Here is a 21,784-nt window from a genome sequence, read left to right on the forward strand (position 1 = left end):
AACAGCAAAAAGACGCCAGAGGAGAGAGGTGGACAGACAGGCAGAAGCATCCAGACGGACATGGAGAATCTAGTAGGAAATCAGATACTCAGAACTCTAAAGCCACCGCCACAAACTATAGACTCTGTCAGTATCTGTTAGTATGCCCGGCAGTGCACCAGATGACTTATTATGTTATTCCGTGTCTTCCTTGAAACAAGCTTCTGAAATTGATGGTATTATCCCCATTTTACCATTCAGGACCTTGAAGTAAGACACTTGCACAGGGCCACACAGCTAGTAATGCTTTGCAGTTCTTACTCAGGTCTGTGCCCTGGCGAGTCGTCATGGTAACGTCAACTTGCATGCTTCCTCCTATCAGGAAGGTCTGGTATCAGTCAAGGTAACTTACCTAAGGTATGTACTGTACCACTGGGTTCCAGAAGAGAACTGACCCCCCCGCCTCCCCCCAGATACTCTTCTCTTTTTCCTGCAGTTTTTAGGCCTAAGCAGCTATTGTCTGCTTAGAATGGAGTATTATCTTTAAGAAGTTACTCTTATAAGGATACTATTAGAACTACATTTTCTTGTGAGATTTGTTTTTTTTTTTGGCTGCGCCAGGGCTTAGTTGCGGCACGTGAACTCTTCCTTGTGGCACGAGGGCTCTAGTTCTCCGCGTGTGTGTGTGCTAAGTCACTTCAGTTGTGTCCGACTCTGTGCGACCCTATGGACTGTAGCACACCAAGGTCCTCTGTCCATGGGATTCTGCAGGCAAGAATACTGGAGTGGGTTGCCGTGCCCTTCTCCAGGGGATCTTCCTGACCCAGGGATCAAACCTGGCCCCTGCATTGGAAACCTTAGCCACTTGCACCCCCAGGGAAGTCCCTCTTGTGTGATTTCTGCTTGACTAGAAGTTTTCTTTTGCTTCTCATCTTTAAGCATTCAAAGTGATCTGTCTTTTTCCAACCATAAGTTTATGTAGGAAGTGGTCTGTATTCATTCTTGTGAGATAGTTTAAAACAACAAATATCTTAGTTACTCAAAGGTCTTCATTTATCTGAGGGGACAAGCCTGCCCATCCCCTCTGTATTCCAGAGGGAATAGTCCTAGTCCTCTCCCAGACTGTGGAAGAGCCCCAGAGGCTCAGTTATAGCGTCCATTTTTGTTATAATCAGACAAAACAATGTCAAGCATGAATAATGACCAGGAACCATAATTTGCTACGATGGACACACAGGTCAGACCGCATTCCTGAAAGTGATCGCTTCTGCCTTCGGGATGGATCCAGCGCCCAGACACTCAGCATTTAAAGAGTCCCCAGGTCACCTCCTGCCTTCTGGCTGGAAAAAGTGTTAGTCGTGCAGTTGTGTCTAACTCTGCAACCCCATGGACTATAGCTTGCTAGGCTCCTCTGTCCCTGGGATTCTCCAGGCAAGAATATTGGAGTGGGTTACCATTCCCTTCTCCAAGGGATTTCCCCAACTCAGGGAGTGAACCCAGGTCTCCTGCATTGCAGGCAGATTCTTGACCATTTGAGCCACCAGGGAAGCCCCCTGGCTGGAAGGAAAAGTCCAAAACCAAAAGTTTTGAAAATGGCTTCTAGTTTTCAAGTCACTCAATTCATGTTTCAGGCCATCGAAGTCATACTGGCAGCCAGACGTGTGACCAGCTGCCTATCCTGGCCTCTGGGGTCAGGGGCTGGCTGTGGCAGTCTACTAGCATTAGTTTGGATTTATGGTAGGCTGTTTCTGATACTATTTATTCTCTGAGACCCCTTCTATTTTTTAATTAATTTTTAAATTGAAGGATAATTGCTTTACAGAATTTTGTTGTTTTCTGTCAAACCTCGACAGAAATCAGCCATAGGTATACATATATCCCTTCCCTTTTGAATTTCCCTCCCATCTCCCTCCCCATCCCACACCTCTAGGTTGATACAGAGCCCCTGTTTGAATTTCCTTAGCCATACAGCAAATTCCCGTTGGCTGTCTATTTTACATATGGTCATGTAAGTTTCCACATTACTCTTTCCATACATTTCACCCTCTCCTCCCTTCTCCCCAAGTCCACAAGTCTGTTCTTTATGTCTGAGATCCCTTCTTGACCATGGGATGTTTTTCTTTTCTAAAATCAGTGTCTTGGATGGCCACATACTCCAAATATTCTGACACAGGCACAGTTCCAACTATTTTCTCTTTCTTCTTGCCTTTGAACTGTACTTACTGAGCATCTATTTATGGTGAGCACTGAGGATCTAGCAGGGACTACAACAGATAGAGCCACTGTCTCTGTAGATAACCTCTGTAGAGGTGATCTCATTGCAAGATCTTATATTCTGAGTTAGGGTTTAGAAAATATGGTCATCTATCACTGAATTTATACCCCTGCTTTCCAATAGCAATAAAACCTCTACAGCAGGAGTTTAGGCTGAGTTACTTTTCTATTGTTTTTCTTTTCTAAGGCACTTGCTGCCAAGTATCTTTAGGGAAAACAGCCATAGCATGAGCCTGTAAGTAAGTTGTAAGTCACGCAGGCATCCCAGGGAATAGTTTCATTGAGAGAGTCTCTGTATAGTTTACTGACGATGCCTGTCATGAATTCTGCTGCTTTGCACAGAGGGATTTGGGATGCTCTTTCAGTTGATTATGTCCTTTTCCCTTCTTTGGCAAAAACTTTTTCGTTCTGTGCCTTTATTAGGGCTTTTGATTTCAAGGCAATTTTGTCTGCTGTTGTTTTATGTCCAGGAAGCTTTTAGTAGGCCTAGTGTACATTTTTTAAAATTTGATTTTTTTAATACTGAGCAGCATTATAAAGAAGTTGAAAAAGCTTTTAATTATGGAGAATTTCAAACATAAACAAAAGGAGACTGAATTGTGTAATGAATATTGGAACTTTCACCCAGCTGACAGCCCTCAATCCATGGTCAGTCTCGCCCTATCTCCACCCCCGTCCACTTCCTCCACCCTGTGTCCCACATGTCATAAATAGTTTAAGTATATTTCTCTAAAAGATAAAGATTATCTCTTAATATAATCACAATGCTGTTATCATGCCTAAAAATTAATATTTATCTTATGGGGAGATTATTTTAAAGGACACGAGAGGAGAAAAATTTAGCTATAAACACAGTACCAAACATGTCAACTTTTTTCTACTTTTTTTCCTGGGTTTTCCAGTTTTTGACCAAAAGCATGCTCACATTTTGTAAAAGTAATAGAAGTTTCAGATACTTTGCAGCTTTTTCTGGATATAGATTTTATGCTTGGGGCAAATATCACCCCCTACCCCCACCCTGTGGCTTCATCTTAGAGGAACAAAGGATGTTCTCTTCAGGGGACCAACTTTACATATTCTGAGTAATTCCCCAGAACCTCTTCCAACTTTTAAAGCTTCTTATTCATTCAACCAGTATTTATTGAGAACTCATTAAGTGTCCATCACTGTTAGTTGCTGGGGATTATGGTGAAAAAGAAGACAGATAAGACCCTAGACGTCTTAGAACTTTGATTTGGTAGGGAAACAGGCCTTATATATATCGTGATGCTAACAGTCACTCCATCATGGTTGTGGTAAGTGTTGTAGAGACCTGACTGTCTGAAGAGTTGGTGAAGATGACCTTGAGAGAAGAACATTTCAGCCCAGCAGTGGATCTGAAGTGAGAGGGAATAGCCTGTGTAAATGCCTGAGGCACGAAGGAGGTTGGCTGATAAAGGAACAGAAAAGAGGCCCTGAGGCTGGAATGAAGTGGGGGACTGTAGGGAGATGGATCCTGGGAGGCTGGAGAAGAGCCTCCCATCCTGGGCTCATCTCCTCCCAGTGGCCCTGAATCTGAGGGCCTCCCTCTTGGCTCCCATAACCTTGAGGTCTGGGGCCACACGAAGCTGTGAGCTCCACTTCCTCTCCTCTATGCTATCCAAGGTTTTGGTGGCTCAGATGGTAGGAATCTGCCTGCAATGCAGGAGAGCCAGCTTTGATCCCTGGATCAGGAAGATCCCTGGAGGAGGAAATGGCTACCCACTCCAGTATTCTTGCCTGGAGAATCCCATTGGCAGAGAAGCCCAGTGGGCTACAGACCATGAGGTCGCAAAGAGTCCAACATGACTGAGTGATTAACACACAAGCTATCCTGAAGGTTTTGTGGTTAAAGAAAGAGCCTAGATTTGGAAACACAAACAGGCACTTGAATACTGCCACCTTGGAAAAACTAGTAATATATACACAGTAGGGTTAATGTGGGGATTAAAGAGAACATTGTATAGTAAAATAGCTAGCCAAAAAATATTTTCTTTCTTCGTAAACACCCCTTCCCCCTCCCCATCACAGCCCAGCAGCTCCTCAGAAGTCCTCTTCCTGTGGGGTGGCCCATGCTGATGGCCCTGCTCCTGTGTTGGGCGCTTTCCCGTGGGTCTCTCATTTAGATCCTGACTTTGTAATAATTTTTTAGTTGTCATTTTTTTAAAAAATATTATTGAAGATGTGGAGTCCAACTTTCTAGGTGTTTAACTCACTCAAACATGTACTTGCAAAACAAAAAATAGAAATATGAAATGTACTATTTTTTAGTTAACAGATCTTTGATATCTTTCCATGTATGTAACTTTCAGATCCACGACCTCTTGGGATGTGTTTCACAGATCATGTTGTCCCTGGCTTGTCTGTATATACCTCCATCTGTGGTGGTCCCCATCTTCCCTCATGGGCACGGAGACAAGTCCTCTTGATCTGGTCACCTGAGCGTTTTCCTGTAGGACAGTCCACCTGTGAAAACCTTTGCTTTTCAGAAACAAGTTTTCCCAAAGCCTTAGGCCACCATCAGCTTGTTTTTCAGGAACTGGGTGGAGCTGGTGACTGAAAGAGCTTGCCTTTGTTTCCTGGTATGTGGGAGTTTCATTAGAGCTTTTCCTCTTCCTGATTATATGTGTAGTAAAGCTGGGATATCTAATCCGAGCTTCTCACTCCACTGAGTGCCATTTAACCCCCTACTCACCTAAACTTAGGTATCAACATTAAGAGTTGCCTCAGTGCCTGTGGGACCCAGGTATGAGGGGCTCTAGTGAAAGCATTTTCCATAAGCAATGCAAGTGTCCCACCCCTCATATTTTATCTCTTAACAAGTTTGTACAAAAAGTGGGAAGCAATGGATATTTTGTTATTTTTTAAGATTTATTTAAAAATTTTTGGCTGTGCTGAGTCTTCATTGTTGCATGTGGGCTTTTTCTAGTTGCAGCAAGCAAGGGCTACTCTTCATTGCGATGTGTGGGCTTCTCACCGAGATGGCTTCTCTTGTGGAACACAGGTTCTAGCTGTGTGGGCTTCGGTAGTTGCAGCACACGGGCTCAGTAGTTGTGAGGCATAGGCTTAGTTACTCCATGGCATGTAGGATCTTCCGGGACCAGGGATCAAACCTGTGTTTCTTGCATTGGCAGATGAATTCTTAATCATGGAACACCAGGGAAGCCCTTCTTATTAATTATTTTTCAAAGGTCACAATGTAAGCGAATGACACATGAAGTTATAAAGAAAAAAAAATCAAATTTCATTCTGACCTTCAGCATCCCTGCTCCTCCCCACCATCCCCTCCTTAGAGGTCATTACCAGTACCAGTGAAGTTGCTCAGTCGTGTCCAACTCTTTGTGAACCCATGGATTGTAGCCTACCAGGCTCCTTCATCCATGGAGTTTTCCAGGCAAGAGTACTGGAGTGGGTTGCCATTTCCTTCTCCAAGACATCTTCTCAACCCAGGGATCGAACCCAGGTCTCCCGCGTTGCAGGCAGACGCTTTAACGTCTGAGCCACCAGGGAAGCCCCAGCTTAGAGGTCATTAATGATTAATAATTTGGTAACTTTTACAAGCTTTGATTGAATGGGATCATAAAGGACTTACTATTCTGCCACAAATGAATGATTTTAACATACACATTATAATTTTATATGTCAAAGATGTTTTGCAAGTGCATAGAAAGAATTTATGCAAAGGTGGTTTAAAAATTAGTGTAAGAGCAAAGTTACTGTTATGAAACTCAGCCTTCTGCCCTGTGACATTGTCAGCCCCAAGGAAGATTAGACATAGGCTGGTTTTTCTCTACCATCTCAGCCCCTCGTCTTAAGTTGTTCCTGTCCCCTCTCTTCCATGTTGTGATGGCCTACTCTGTCCCTCTACATCCAACAAAGCCTATGGGGACGTGTCCTTAGTATCAGACAGAACTGGGCTTGAACCTAGGTGTGTGACCATGAACAAAAGATGAGACTTGACCTCTCTGAACTTAAGTTCTCTCCGCTATAAAGTGGAAAGGACAGTCATTGTGTTGTGGTGTGGCTGTGAAGATTAAATGTGTAGGAACATGTCTAGCTTATAGAAGGTGCTCAATAAATCTTAGTTTCTCTTGGCCACGTCCCCCCTTCCCAAGTGTGTTTGCACTTCAGCAATGATGGGAGTTTTAACTGAGAGAGCCAAGGAGCAGAGGATTCTTTTGGAGTGATGTCATGCTGCCTCTGCCTGACTTTTCAGAAGTATTTCATGAATAGTCACAACAGGGGACCCCACCTCCCTATCTCAGAACTGGCTCCAGGGTCAGCTTTAACGTCAGAGGACAATCTGGCTGCCAGATGGCTGTCAGCATTCTTCCCCCCACATATCTCAACCTCCTGGATTTCAGGCCACACAGTTAGTGATGATGATGAAGTCATACAGAGGAACCAGCATACAAACAGCTTTACCAAGAATGTGAGATTTCAGACACTCACTCTTGCTATCAGGGATGGCACAAGTCCTTTGTCAGAAGGCACCTTTGTCAAAAAGGTGCCTTCTCTGGGAAGATAGGTTCCTGCAGAGTGCTGCTTGATAAAGGGACAGAGCTTTGGTGGAAATTAGGGCAAGGTGCTGGTCTTCCAGGGGAAAGATAGGCACAGGCCAACTATGACTTGGTGAGTAGAGACCAGGTTGGATTTCTGCTGGCAGTGCCCCCCCTCCCCCATTGCCAGGCATCTCAGTGCTGGGCACAACCTGCATAACCATGTTCAGTGGGCCCATGATGATAGCTGCCTCTACAAAGCCTCAAGAGTCATCATTCTGTTCTCTTTTCCTCCCCTCTTGCAGCATCGTGACCTGAGCAATGGAGAATCGACCAGGAAACTCCCTCAGGGTGTTGTCTATGGTGTGGTGCGAAGATCAGATCAAAACCAGCAGAAAGAAATGGTGGTGTATGGGTGGACCACCAATCAGCTGAAAGAAGAGATGAACTATATCAAAGATGTGAGTAGTTTAAGGATTTTTTTTTCTGTTTTATAGTCTTCTTGTAGCATCTAAGAGGGTGGAGTTGGAAGCTCTGATATGAACGTAATAAGTCATTTTTAAATAATTCTAAACGTTGTCATTTTGGATGGAAAACCACTACAGATCTTCATGATGATGTGAAAAGTGTTAGTCGCTCAGTTGTGTCCAACTCTTTGAGACCCCATGGATTGTAGCCCTCCAGGCTCTTCTGTTCATGAGATTTCCCAGGCAAGAATACTAGAGTGGGTTGCTATTTCCTTCTCCAAGGGAACTTCCTGAGCAGGGATCCAACCTAGGTCTCCTGCATTTCAGACAGATTCTTTACTGTCTGAGCCACCAGGGAAGCACACATGTAATTTTGCAGTGAGGTACAGAATGAAGTTCAATATGTTATTAAGTAAGGAAACTCAGTAGACCAAATAGCTTTTTTCTTCCATGTATGATAAGGAGGCTCTTAGGTAGTTTTGCTTATTATATTGGACACTCCTGAAATTAAAAGACGCTTACTCCTTAGAAGGAAAGTTATGACCAACCTAGATAGCATATTCAAAAGCAGAGACATTACTTTGCCAACAAAGGTCCGTCTACTCAAGGCTATGGTTTTTCCAGTAGTCAGGTATGGATGTGAGAGTTGGACTGTGAAGAAAGCTGAGCGCTGAAGAATTGATGCTTTTGAACTGTGGTGTTGGAGAAGACTCTTGAGAGTCCCTTGGACTGCAAGGAGATCCAACCAGTCCATTCTAAAGGAGATCAGTCCTGGGTGTTCTTTGGGAGGAATGGTTCTGAAGCTGGAACTCCAGTACTTTGGCCATCTCATGCGAAGAGTTGACTCATTGGAAAAGACTCTGATGCTGGGAGGGATTGCGGTCAAGAGGAGAAGGGGACTGCAGAGGATGAGATGGCTGGATGGCATCACCGACTCGATGGACGTGAGTCTGAGTGAATTCCAGGAGTTGGTGATGGACAGGGAGGCCTGGCGTGCTGCAATTCATGGGGTTGCAAAGAGTTGGACACGACTGAGCGACTGAAATGAACTGAATATAAGAGTTTGGATAGCTGTATAAATTTGGATACTTTTGGCTACAGGTAGCAGAAAAGCCAACTCTTCAAGGAAATTTTTCTCATGTGGGGATAAGTCTAAGGATAGGTGCACTCCCGGCAGGGCTCTCCAAGCACCAGTTCTACTTCTGAGATTCCCTTAGTTCTTTCCTCCTTCAGCCTTAGGCTCAAGCATCATCTGAAAATATGATGGTGTCTGGAGAGGGAAAAGGAGACAGTCATCTCTGGTTACCCTTTAGAGACCCGTCATCAGACTTGCCCTGGTGTCTCATTGGTAAGGACCCAGGTTACATGCCCATTCCCAAATCCATCACTGGCAAGGGGAATGGGCCTTGGGAATTGGTTTGATGGTTCAGGCCAATCAGTTGTGTTGAAACAGATGCTGGGAAGTCAACCACAATAGACATTGTCCAACCCAGGCCAATTAATACCATTTCTTTGTAATTAATATTACATTTCTTTTAAAGTGTACGTTCTTTGGAGAACTTTTGAAAAATATAAAGATGTATGAAGAAGAAAACAAAATCACCCATAATTCTACAATTCAACCAGAACAGTTGTTAACATTTTGGAGTATTTCCTTGTAATCTTTTCTTTTCTTTTTATCTATCATCTATCTATCTTTCCTTCCTTCTCTTCTCCTTCCCTCCTTCCTTCCTTCTATCCATCCATCATCTCCATTCCTTCTTGGTCTACCCCATGTCTCCCTAGATTGAATAATGCCTTTGTTGTCAAACCAGAATGATTAGACAGAAAGGATATGAGCTGTCCCAGACACTGGCCTGTGGACTAAAATGTACTCGTGAGAAGCAGGGGCAGCATGGGCAATGGAGTCCCCATGGATCTTGGTTCAAGGTCCAGCTCTTTGACCCAGCCAAACTTTTGCCCTACCTGAGCTTCAGTTTTCTCCTTTTCAGATCATGGGGGCTGAGAAGGGATCGTTAAGGTCAAAACTAGCTCTGTTTTATTTGGCTGTGTTTGCCAGCAGGACTCAATCACGTGTGGTCAGCTTTTGTTTTGAGTTTTTGAGAAGAACATCTCTTATCAAATATCAAAAAATAATAAATGTACCTTTCTTAATGTGTCTTGAAAGATTTGGATAGTTGTACAATTTTAAGGAATAAAAAAGATAATAAATTCTTAACAGAGAAAATGAAGAAAAGCCAGACAAGCCGTACTCATACACAAGCGGGCAGAGCCTGTCTGACACCTGTCAACCTCAGAGCCCCCGTCGTCCAAACCCTGAAGATCATTTTTAACCATTCAGAGTAGCCCATTCCTATGTTTCTATGTAGGGACAGCTTGTACCTTTTTGGTTGCCCCTATTTTTCTCATGCAAATGCTTATGCCTTTCTCACTGAGATGCCCCAAATAACATGGCACCACTTCAGAGGTAAACCTGCTAAGCAGATTGGTGAATTGCAGATTGTCCAAGACAAAATCGTAGGTTCAGGCTGTCAGGTGTCCAAATCACATGAGAATTTCTGACCTGAATTGCCAACCTCCACTGTGATCTACAATTTAAAATCAATTTTTTGGTTCCACCTTCTGGGGCTGGCTTCAGATCCATCCCAGGCTACTCATTCCTGAGTGTGTTTATGGGTTTGTGCGCCTTCCTTCACTTGTGGGTGGACTCTAGCAGTATTTGCCAATGGGAGTCACATCCAACTCCACCCACTCCCCAACAGTGAGTAGGCTGAGAACCATCTCAGGGTCACAGATGAAAGCCTTTCTGTCTGCCCAGAATGAAAAGGTTGTTGCTTTTGGCCTCATTTCCCCCAAAATGTTTGTTTTCAATGGTGAGAAAGTAGACTCTATCATTACAATTCACTTGGGAAGGGCAAGGTGTTGTGACTTGCCTTCTCCTGCCCTGAAATCTCCACCAATATCCAGTCATTCCTAATAAACATGCAGTTTAAAGCAATGTGCTAGTTGTATAAATACAGTTTCAAAATTAAGTCCCCACGTGCTGTGTTCTACTTAACCCCTCATTCTAACCAAACTGCTGCTTTTGAGCCTTTCCTGTGATAGAAGTTCCAGAGCCTTCTGGAGAGGGCTCCTTTGAGGCTGCTTTTTTTGTATGAGAATCCCTGAGTTCTTCACTCAACCAAGGCAGCACCAGAAGAAGAGTGAAGATAGAGACTATTTGTTAGGTTTTTTTTTGTTTTTATTGAGAATATATTTAAGGCCATATTACTCCTCTGGAAGTGGTATTATAGAGAAATTTAAACAGAGTTTGTATAAACAGGTGTTTGGGGGAATCACCATGACTTTTCTTATATTTAGTGCCTTGTGTAGTGTTGGTGATTATTGAGGAACTGACTTTCACATTTATGGGCTCTCTAAGCTCATACTTTGCTTCCTTACATTCCAAACATTTATTTGTTCTTTGGCAGTCAAGATAGTGATAGGGAAAATTAGAGGTGCCTTTCTTTTGTTTTTTGTTTTGGTCTGCCTAGTCATGTGTTTTGGGTTCCCTGGTGGCTCAGTAGTAAAGAATCCACCTGCTGATACAGGAGACATGGATTTGATCCCTGGGTTGGAAGATTCTCTGGAGAAGGGAATGGCCACCCACTCTGGTATTCTTGCACGCAGAATCCCATGGACAGAGGAGCCTGGCAGGCTACAGTCCATGGGGTTGCAAAAGGGTTGGACATGACAGAGCGACAAAACAACAACAACAACAATAATCATGTATTTACGAAGTTGACCAGTTAAACAGTTCCTACTTATAAAAATATGTGATAGGAAAAGGGGAAAATCCTGCCTGAATATGATTTTTAGGGTGGTAGGTAAATTTCAATAAACCATTTTTTCTTCAGAGCATGCTATTTGATAATTAATATTTATTAATAATTAATATTTATTAATAATTATATATGATCCACAGTGTGTATTTATTATTATCACTATTTGGATAATTCCCTTGTGATACTCTTTCTTAATATCCCAATTGTCCTGTTCCTAAGATTATTTTTTTGTGAGGCCCTTCTCTCATTAGGGTTTCTTAAATGTTTTGGAAATCTCATATGAAAATATTGTAGCTTGATCTCTAACCAGCATTTTTGTGGCCTGCAGGTGAGAGCCACTTTGGAAAAAGTAAGAAAGAGAATGTATGGAGACTATGATGAAATGAGACAGAAGATTCGACAGCTCACCCAGGAACTGTCAGTAAGTAGCATCATGTGAAGGGATGCTAGGGCTTAGAACTCCCTCTCAGTTGCTAGTGCCTGAAGATACTTGAGTTTATCATGTTCCTTGTGAGTGGAATCATAGGAACGTGATTGCAGTGGGTCTTTGTTGCAGCTCGTGGGCTCTCCAGTTGTGGCACATGCTTAGTTGCTCCATAGCGCATGGAATCTTAGTTTCCTGACCAGGGATTTTGAACCCACCTCCCCTGCACTGGAAGGCAGATTCCTAATCCCTGGACCACCGGGGAAGTCCCTGGAATCATATTTTACATGAATTGAGGGAATATTATCATAGAATGAAGTTTATTATTTGAAGGAAAATTTTTGTGGCAAGAATAATTTTCACTTTCAAAGCATTCCCTCCAAAGTCAAGAACAAGACGAGGAAGCCAGCTCTATTATTTTTAAATGACATTGTACTGGAGAGATTAGCCATGGAATTTAGCAAGAGAAATAGATTTAGAGGTATAAAAACTGGACAGGTAGATGAAAAACTATCACAGTTTACAAATTGTATGACTACATACCCAGAAAACTCAAGCGAACCAATGAAAAAACTGCTCTAAACAGAAGAATTCTGTAAAGTATCAGGGTAAAATATTAATGGACATAGACAAATAGATTGCAATATGCAAAAAACCAGTTAGAGAGAAAATAAAAGCAACAAAAAACTGCCAGAAATCTGGAAATAAATTTTAATAAGTAGAAAGACATACATATCATGTACTTGGAAAGGAAGATTCAACATCATAAGACATTAATACCATTTGTGTTGATATGTAAACTTAATATTACCCAGTAAAAGTATTAAAGGATTTTTATTTTATGTTGTTCTTTTACAACTGAACTAGGTGGTTCCATGGTGTACGGAAAATAAATATGAAGAGTTAAAATTCTAGGGGGAGAAAAAGGCAATGAAGGAGACTAGCCCTCTTAATATTACAAGAAATTGAGAAAGCCTCAGAGATGAAAACAGTATAGTATTGGCACATAAATAAATAGACATTAGTGAAAAAGAGCCCAGAAATGTAACCCAATCTATGATAAATGTGGCTCATGAAATGAAGGGAGGAAAATAGACCAGTCAGTATATGCTGTTGGGACAGACTTATATCTGGACAAATTCTGGGTAGATTTTGTTAAACTTAGTGCCAGAAGAAAATATATGTGAATTGTTTTATAGTCTTGGAGAAGGGAAGGTATTTTCTTATGAAGAGATGTAATTCCAAAATCACTAAAGGAAGAGTTAATGACACTGATAATTTTTACTACATTAAAATGAAGACTAGCACTGGCAAAAATACCAAAGGCAAATGACAATCTGGGAAAAATTATTTGCCTTCATACTATAGGTTCTAGGCTTCTAGAATGAAATGGCAGCCCACTCCAGTGTTCTTGCCTGAGGAATCTTATGGACTGAGGAGCCTTGCGAGCTGCAGTCCATGGGGTCGCAAGGAGTCAGACAGGACTGAGCGACTAGTAGGCTAATATCCTGGGTACTTAAAAAGCGCCCATGAATCAAAAAGAAAAAGGCCCCACCTCATAAAAATAAGCAAAATATTTGTGACAGGTAATTTATAGTAAAGGACAGATGAAGAGATCTTAAATTCCTCATTCTCAATAAGAGAAACTCAGATTAAAACGATCCTGTGATGTCATTTTTATCTAGCAGGCTGGCAAAACTGCAAAAGTGGAACAAGATGCTGTATTAGCTGTGCTATAGAGGAACAGGCAGATTGCTGCTTGGAATGTAGTTTGCATTACTTTTAGCAAAAGCAATTTGGAATATCTACCCAAATTACAAATGCCTATATCCTTTGACAGCACTTCTCTTCCTAAGAATTTTTTCTATAGAAAAACTCACATATGTGAAATGATGTATGTATAAACTCAGTTGTTAAACATTGTTTATAATAGTAAAAAGATTGGAAACCTTACAAGTCCATTAAGAAAGAGAAAATTTAAAAAATATATTACATCTCTACAATCACAGAGTTGTAAAAAAATAAAAGTGAATAAGTTCTTCAAAAAGATACAGAAAAATTTCAAAGATACAGAGTAAGTGGTGAAAAAGCAAGACACAGGAAAATGTCATGTGTAGTATACTACCATTTATGTAAACTAAGAGGAGAAAATAAATATATCTAGATTGTTTTGTGTGTGTACAAAAAATTACTGGGAGGATCATCAAGAAAGTAATTAACAGTGGTTCCTACTTGAGGTGCCGAGTGGGCATGGTGGTAACTGAGCAGATGGGACAGGAGTGAAAAAATATTTTGTTTAGTATCTAATATTTAGAAATATTTAGTGCCTTTTCTACTTTTAAAATGTTTGAACTCTAGGAATATATTGCCTACTCAAAATTAAATAAAAAATTAGCTTCCTCTGGTTTAACGTAGCTAATGCTTTATGGGAAAAACATTTAAAAGAATATTTGTGGTTAATAACCTTGAAGGAAAAGTCTATTCTGTATGACATACTTCCCACAAAAGTTAACATCTGCAGTAAAGGAGCACAGTTCCAACAGTCATGTATTAGAGTCTAGTTTATGTCTGGGCTGTGAAATTATTTGCTTAAGTAAGACCTACTGCCTTGATTACATGGGCTGGGAGTATACAGGCATATCCAGCTTGTCATTCTCATTGACATGTAGGAAGAGATTTGTGAAATTGTCACCTGCCAATGGAAATTCACTCTGCCATCCACTGACGCTGACTGTAATTAAAGCCAGAGGACTGGATTTGCATGCATAAGCAGGTCTCTGCCCCTTGCTTTCCATTGGCACCTCCTGCACACCCTCGTTTTCTCGTCTAGACTGTCACAGGAGCTCCATCTCTGCCCGCAGTCTCCTCCTCCTCTGGGTCACACCGCAGACTGGAGCCAGGTTAAGATGCTAACCTGGGGCTTTCCTGGTGGTCCAGGAGTTAAGACTTCACCTTCCAATGCAGGTGATGTGGGTTCGATCCCTGGGTGGGGAGCTAAGATCCCACATGCCTCATAGGCCAAAGGTCAAAACATAAAACAAAGCAATATTATAACAGATTCAATAAAGACTTAAAAATGATCCACATCAAAAATAATCTTAAAAAAAAAAAAAAGATGCTAACTTATTGGCTGTATGAATGTGCCCTGAGCAGGAACACACCTCCTGCCCCTGGCCTGCTATTTCTTCCCTCTCCCAAGGGTACACTTCTCGCTGTCTCATGCCTGACTGCTTCTGGTGGCTCCCACAGGCCTCACAGGATCAACCCTTGAGCCTCCCAGAACCTTACCTCTGGTTCTATTGCCTCCTGGCCTTTCTATATACCCAGCCCTTCTTTAAGGTCTAGCTTAAGACTGGGCTCTGATGAAACTCTGAGACACATTAAATATACATCCAACAAAGACAACATAACAACAGCAGCAGCCACAAAACAACTCCTGGGAACTGGGTGAGTCCAGAGCATATTCCTTCTATGGTGAGTAGGCAAAAGCAAGACTGTACAAAGTCGTATTCAACTAGATTCTAGTTGTAAAGGTAGCTATACATTTGCATTCAAATCCCTTAACTTCTCTCCTTCCCTTTCCTCCCTATAAAAAGGCATGTTCTGGGAGCTGCATAGTGTTGTGAGAAGTAAGTGAGGCCCTGATGGGGAAGGAGTGAATCATCCAGGGGAAAAGTTGTCTTGCCTTTCTGCTCTCTGGGTCATGCAGATGTTGACTTTTTAATGTCAAGCTGTACTTGAAGTATCATTGACCCTGATGTGTCTGCCCTCAGGAGAAAGTTGTGACCTAGCTGAAGATTTTTGTGAGCATGTATGGTTTGGTTGTGTGTAACTGTCTCTTCAATCTGTCCAGGTTTCACAGGCAAAGCAGGACTATCTGGAGAATCACATCCAAACCCAGTCGTCAGCCCTGGACAGTTTTAATGCCATGAACGCGGCGTTGGCGTCAGACTCCATCAGCTTGCAGGTACTCACCTGCTCCCCGTTGGCCGGGTTGTCCTCTGTTCCATCGCACATGAGCTTAGCCAAGGGTGGGCCCTGTGTCTTTGTATTAGAGTAAGTCACAGAATGTTCTCGGCTCATTATTCAGAATACACTCGGCCACAGTAAAGGCTGAGCCAAGGAGACGGTTAAGGAAGGAAGCTGATGGAAATGCTTCCAAGCTGAGACTCCCAACCTTGCAGCTGCAGTTGGTTTTGTCCTTATTAAAATGGGGGTTTAGATCCTGAGTTCAGCGCTAGTGATGTCACTTGTCCCACTAGACACCTGAGTGGTCCTGAGCATCAGTGCCTGAAACAACATATCACCCATATCTCCCTCATGCTGCAGTGTTAGGAGAAGTCTCACCAGTCACAGGAAAGATGGCCTTAACCCAAGGCAATCCTCATTTATTCATGACGAGTAACTCCCAAAGGCTATTAGGCATGTTTTCCTAATGTAGAAATTATTTTGCATTAAAAGAGAAAATCATGTGCCTTCCAGAGAACACCTAGTAGTGCCAGACAGGGATGCCAAAAAGAGTCAGGATCCTGCACGTGTGCAGATGTGTGTGGTCAACTCACATCAAGGGGATTCTTCTCGTTATTACTTTGATTTGTTGGGAGTTAATCCCTCACATGCTGCCTATTATTACTCTTTCAACTGAGCCCTCCATGTAATATGCAAATTAATTTGAAAATGTTCAGAGCCAAGCATTAGATTCAACATTATATTCAACAGCCTCCTCGGGCTTTAATTTCCAAACATGCAAATAATAGATTCTGTCCCCTTCCAACTTTATTTGGCTCTTATCTCTTTACCTTCCTCTTCAAAGTTCACACAAGCTATTTCATATCCTTTCTGGTTCTCTGTAAATAGTTTGCTAGATAAGCAAACAAATTTTATGTTGGGATGATCCACTTCCCCTAGGATCCAGTACTTTTTGCTGACCGCTGACTGGGCGGTAGTGCCAGCATCGAAGCTAGGATATAGTCCCACAGTGGGGCAGACCTTGTGTTTGGATTTGTTTGGAAGCCCATTTCTGGTGGGGCTCTGAGTCCCACCCTTTTCCTGGCTCCCCTTAGAGCATGCCAGCTTTTCCCTGGCCTCATGCCAGGCCCTGCTTTGGGTCTGGTTTATTCAGTAGCCTTTGTTTTCTCTTCCTCCTGCCATCAAGGGGGTTTGTCCAGGCTCCCTTTCCTTCTCTCCTGGACATGTTCTCACCCTGGCCAACCAGGAAAGGCTGTATCTTACCTGACTTCACATCTGGTTGGTATCTGTGTTTGTTTTTCTTCCCCGTCATACTTCTGATTTGCCACCCTCTGTTGACTGAAAACAACAACAACAACATACAACCTAAAAGTTGAGAGTTCTGTTTTATTCAGAGACCTCCCTGAGGACTATAGCCCAGGATTCAGTCTCTCAGAGAGTTCTGAGGAACTGTTCCAAAGAAGTAAGGGAGGACCAGGATATACAGGAGTTTTGGCTGGAAAAAAAAAAAAATGTAGTCAAACATCAGAAGATTGCTGTTAATCACAAAAGAGAGACATCTTAAGTTAATGTTTTTAATGCTTTTCTATGTATGATAAGATATAAGAGTCTGGGCTCATGGACATTATTTCTTTGGTATGCATCTTAACTCTCTAGGCCTAGTATCCTGCTTTTTCCCATCCTGAATTCCCTCACGGCACACTTTCAGGTGGGCTGCCCTGGCTGATGGCTTGATGGCCAGCAGCATTCATTGTTTACTGGAATGGCAGGCAGGCAGGCAGCATTTTTGTCCCCATCACTGACATTCCAGGCATTCACTTCCAAGGTCAGCTGTTAGAACAGGGTCCACCCTAACCCAGGGACCCTGACTGATTCCTCATCATGGTCTAGTCTCTCATTCCAGGGCAGTCAGAGGAGCCTTATAATGAAAAGATTAAAAATTATTGTTTGAGAAAAATAAGAAGAAGTGGGTGGAGGCAGGGGAAGGGGAGGAGTGGAGGAAAGAGAGATACTGTCTCATGGCCAGGAAACTCAGATGGGTCTGAAGATATTAACTTCTAATTTCTTCCATTGTCTAGTCTACCCCATTTTCATTATTAATGACAATAAGACCAGGTCTTCAGTTCGACTTTATAGAATGTCAAAGCTGGAAAGAACGATTGAGATGATCTCCAACCCCCTTGTTTGATGGATAAACAAACTGAGACCAACAGAAATGACTTGAACAATGTGTGTAGCTCCAGTCCTGGTCTCTTGGCATCTGATACAGGTTCTGAGCACAGGACTGGTCTCTGTAAAGCCAGTGGGACTTGGAGAGAGATTGCTTGGCCAGGTGGTTTTTCAAGCTCCTTGCATCTCCAATGTTCTGTGATTCCAGCCTCCAAATGGCTTCTGTATTTTCTTTCATACCTATATACCACCATTAAAAATCCTTTTTTACTGACTTGAATAGGTTTAGGAATGAGGCTTATTATCCAAGGTGGAGGATCAGGAGTGGAGGAGCTTCAGAGACTGGCCAGCTACAAAGAGGACACAGGTGTTAGGAAGTGAGTCCAACACCAACATCTTATATTAGAAGAATTTCCAGCTCTTCTATATGAGTTGTAGGTAACTTCAGGAGGCGGTAGGAGGGGGTAGAAGTTGCCTTGTGTCTAGTGCTAGGAATTCTGGGTTTGTGGAAGCCATTCCTCTGTAATAAGAGTTAAGCATGAAATAGCAACAGTATTAATTTAAGCATTCCTACTTCAGTGGGCGGTCTGGATTAATGAGCATCAGGCGTCTGACACTTGTCAGGCACTTGTCGCAGACTCTGTTCACCAGTCCTCCCTTCATCACTACCCTTCTCTGCCTGAGGGAAGTGCATGCAGCATCATAGTAGCCTCAGCCATGTTGTTGCTATTCTGGCAGCTCGTCTACAGGTACTGAAGTAAACAGCCTGTTCAAGAAAAAAGGGGGAATACCTCCTTTTTATAAAATACCTATTTTGTTTTCTGACTTAGGAATTTGGAAAATGTAGAAGATTTTAACAGAGAAGAAAGGTAATACCATCCATACTCCTGTCCCTAGTGAAAGTGGTTATTTGAATTTGGTAACTCTCCTAGTCTTCCCCTCTCTCCCCCGTGGCTCAGCAGTAGAGAATCTGCTTGCCAATGCAGGATACATGGATTTGATCCCTGGATTAAGAAGATCCCCTGGAGAAGGAAATGGTTGTCCACTCCAGTATTCTTTCCTGAAGAATCCTATGGACAGAAGAGCCTGGTGGGCTGCAGTCCATGGGGTTCCAAGAGTTGGACACAATTTAGTGACTAAACAACAACAAGAACTACAACCTCCTAGTTTTTTTTTTTTTTCCCCTGGGCATTTGAACAGATGCTTATGCTTTTTTTTCAAAGTGGGGTTCTTCTGTACTTATTGTTTTCAAACCCAATTTCTTTACATGTGAAATTATGTGTCATTAACATTTTTCCTTGGAAAAGGGTTTGATCCATTTCCATCCATCCTAGGTAATGGTGCGTGGTGTTGGCAGCAGTGATGGGGAATTATGGGGAAGCTGGCTGGCTTCAGTACAGGGCAGCAGACCTCCTGACCACCAGGGGGCCCTCAGGCGCTCTACTACCAGGGGCCCAGGCTTGTAGCTCCTGTTGCTGATGTCTCCCTCAACAGTTAATGACAAAAGGATGTCCTGGTGTGTTCTGGCCCGTTTTCTCACACCGCTAGATCTGGTTTTTATTTTCATCCCATCAGAAAACCCTTGTGGATGTTACTTTGGAGAACAGCAACATCAAGGATCAGATCAGAAATCTGCAGCAGACGTACACAGCCTCCATGGACAAGCTGCGGGAGAAGCAGAGGCAGTTAGATGCAGCGCAGGTTGAGAACAAGCTGCTGAAAATGAAGGTAAGTACAGGAGCATGGATCTCCTGCTCACCGTTTCCTCCTCTTGCCTCCTCCTCCTCTCTCTCCTTCCATCATCAGCTCTCCCATTCTGATTTCTCCATTCTCTTCTCTGTTGGGTTTTGGCACCCTTCTGTGGCCAACCCCGCGGGATCTGACCTGACGGCACTGAGGGTTTCTGTGTTCAGAGCTGTCAGTGCAGATTGGGGGCACCCCCATACACACCCCAGGCCTCCTGTCTCGATCCCAGTGGCCTCAGCTGCCAAGACCTCATCATGGCACTGCCCTTATGTACTGAGAGGGCCCTTGGGATGCCTGCAGGTTTGGGGCTTGAGAAGCTTCAGTGTTGGGGACTTCCCCAGTGGTCCAGTGGTCAAAAATCTGCCTGCCAAATGCATGGGACACAGGTTTGATCCCTGGTCTGGAAAGATCCCACATGCCACGAGGCAACTAAGCCTGTGCACCGCAACTACTGAGTCCTCGCTCTAGAGCCCGTGCTCCACAGCAAGAGAATCCACTGCAGTGAGAAGCCTGAGCACCAAAACAAAGAGTAGCCCCCGCTCACTGTAATTAGAGAAAACCTGCATGCAGCAATGAAGACCTAGCACAATCCCAAAATTAATTATTTAAAAAAGAAGCTTCACTGTTTAGCTTCTCTTTTAGATCCCAAGGTCTTTTTGTCTGGTTTGAAAATGAAGAGCTGAGGGGCCCCCTGGAAGAAAATGAATGGGTGACCAAGGACTCTAGGCAGTGTCCCTCCTGTCCCCAGGCCTGGCTTATTCTGCAGCTCAACCTCTAAGGCCTTGGAGGTCTCAGTGCTCCTTCCATATGTGAAGTGTGGAGCCCTCGCTCATCCATGAGTCTGCTCCTGGCTCTGGTGAGATTTCCTACCCAGTGCCAGGAGCAGAGCCACGAACAGCTCCCAGAAGTCACTCAACAAATTATTTCCTGAATGAATTTGTTTTCATTTGAACCTGTGCTTCTCAGATTGTGTTCAATACAGCCTAGACTGTTCTAGAGGAGAGTGCCTTGTGGGTTGCGTTCAGTTCAGTTCAGTCGCTCAGTTGTGTCTGACTCTTTGCGACCCCATGAACCGCAGCACGTCAGGCCTCCCTGTCCATCACCAACTCCCAGAGTTTACCCAAACTCATGTTCATTGAGTCGGTGATGCCATCTAACCATCTCATCCTCTGTCGTCCCCTTCTCCTCCTGCCCTCAGTCTTTCCCAGCATCAGGGTCTTTTCAAATGAGTCAGCTCTTCGCATCAGGTGGCCAAAGTATTGGAGTTTCAGCTTCAACATCAGTCCTTCCAATGAACACCCAGGACTGATTTCCTTTAGGATGGACTGGTTGGATCTCCTCGCAGTCCAAGGGACTCTCAATAGTCTTCTCCAACACCACAGTTCAAAAGCATCAATTCTTCAGCGCTCAGCCCTCTTCACAGTCCAACTCTCACATCCATACTTGACTACTGGAAAAACCATAGCCTTGACTAGACGGACTGTTGTTGACAAAGTAATGTCTCTGCTTTTTAATATGCTGTCTAGGTTGGTCATAACTTTCCTTCCAAGGAGTAAGTGTCTTTTAATTTCATGGCTGCAATCACCATTTGCAGTGATTTTGGAGCCCCCCAGAATAAAGTCAGCCACTGTTTCCCCATCTATTTGCTATGAAGTGATGGGACTGGATGCCATGATCTTAGTTTTCTGAATGTTGAGCTTTAAGCCAACTTTTTCACTCTCCTCTTTCACTCTCATCAAGAGGCTCTTTAGTTCTTCTTTACTTTCTGCCATAAGGGTGGTGTCATCTGCATATCTGAGGTTATTGATATTTCTCCCAGCAGTCTTGATTCCAGCTTGTGCTTCATCCAGCCCAGCGTTTCTCATGATGTACTCTGCATATAAGTTAAATAAGCAGGGTGACAATATACAGCCTTGATATGCAGTATATATACAGTATATAGTATATGCACACAATATACAGTACACAACAATATACAGGTTGTATACCCACATGTTTTATTGCACGAATCAGAATATGTTTGGGAATGAAAGGAAGTGCTGTTAAGAATTAGGGGAATAGCCTGGGCTACATGGTCCTCTCCATAAGGTCTACCCATGGGGCAGCTGATGGGGAGGACAGGCTGCTGTCCCACACTGCGTGGTCTCCATGATGGCTGCCCATGGGCCCTGCCATCACCACCCACTTGGCCAAACACAGCCACCTGCGGGAGGGGAAGGAGCCAGGGAACTACAGAGTTAGTCAGCTCCTCTCTTCTTTCCCTTCAAACAGGGCTGTTCTTCTATTTCTGCTTTCATGTATTGTATTTCTGCACAAGAGTTACTTCGAAAAAAAGGGGTTTGTTGCTGAAACATTCTGAAGTGACTGTTAGGAGTTTCTCCCTCAGGGGAGGATCTTTATGCGGTCATTCATCCC

General features: G+C 43.2%; 1 protein-coding gene across 2 annotated transcripts in view; it reads left to right on the forward strand.

Annotated features, from left to right (window-relative positions):
- LOC102397466 (myocardial zonula adherens protein) overlaps nt 1–21,784 on the forward strand; it is a 114,583-nt gene that overhangs the window by 22,109 nt on the left and 70,690 nt on the right. For both annotated transcript variants that reach the window (XM_044925057.2, XM_006048721.4), the window contains exons 3-6: nt 7,076–7,231; nt 11,390–11,482; nt 15,339–15,452; nt 19,199–19,351. In XM_044925057.2, the coding sequence (XP_044780992.2) occupies nt 7,076–7,231; nt 11,390–11,482; nt 15,339–15,452; nt 19,199–19,351 (516 nt within the window). The remainder of the gene's footprint in view (nt 1–7,075; nt 7,232–11,389; nt 11,483–15,338; nt 15,453–19,198; nt 19,352–21,784) is intronic.

The sequence above is a fragment of the Bubalus bubalis genome, chromosome 11 (assembly GCF_019923935.1).
Source record: "Bubalus bubalis isolate 160015118507 breed Murrah chromosome 11, NDDB_SH_1, whole genome shotgun sequence".
NCBI classification, from domain to species: Eukaryota; Metazoa; Chordata; class Mammalia; order Artiodactyla; family Bovidae; genus Bubalus; species Bubalus bubalis.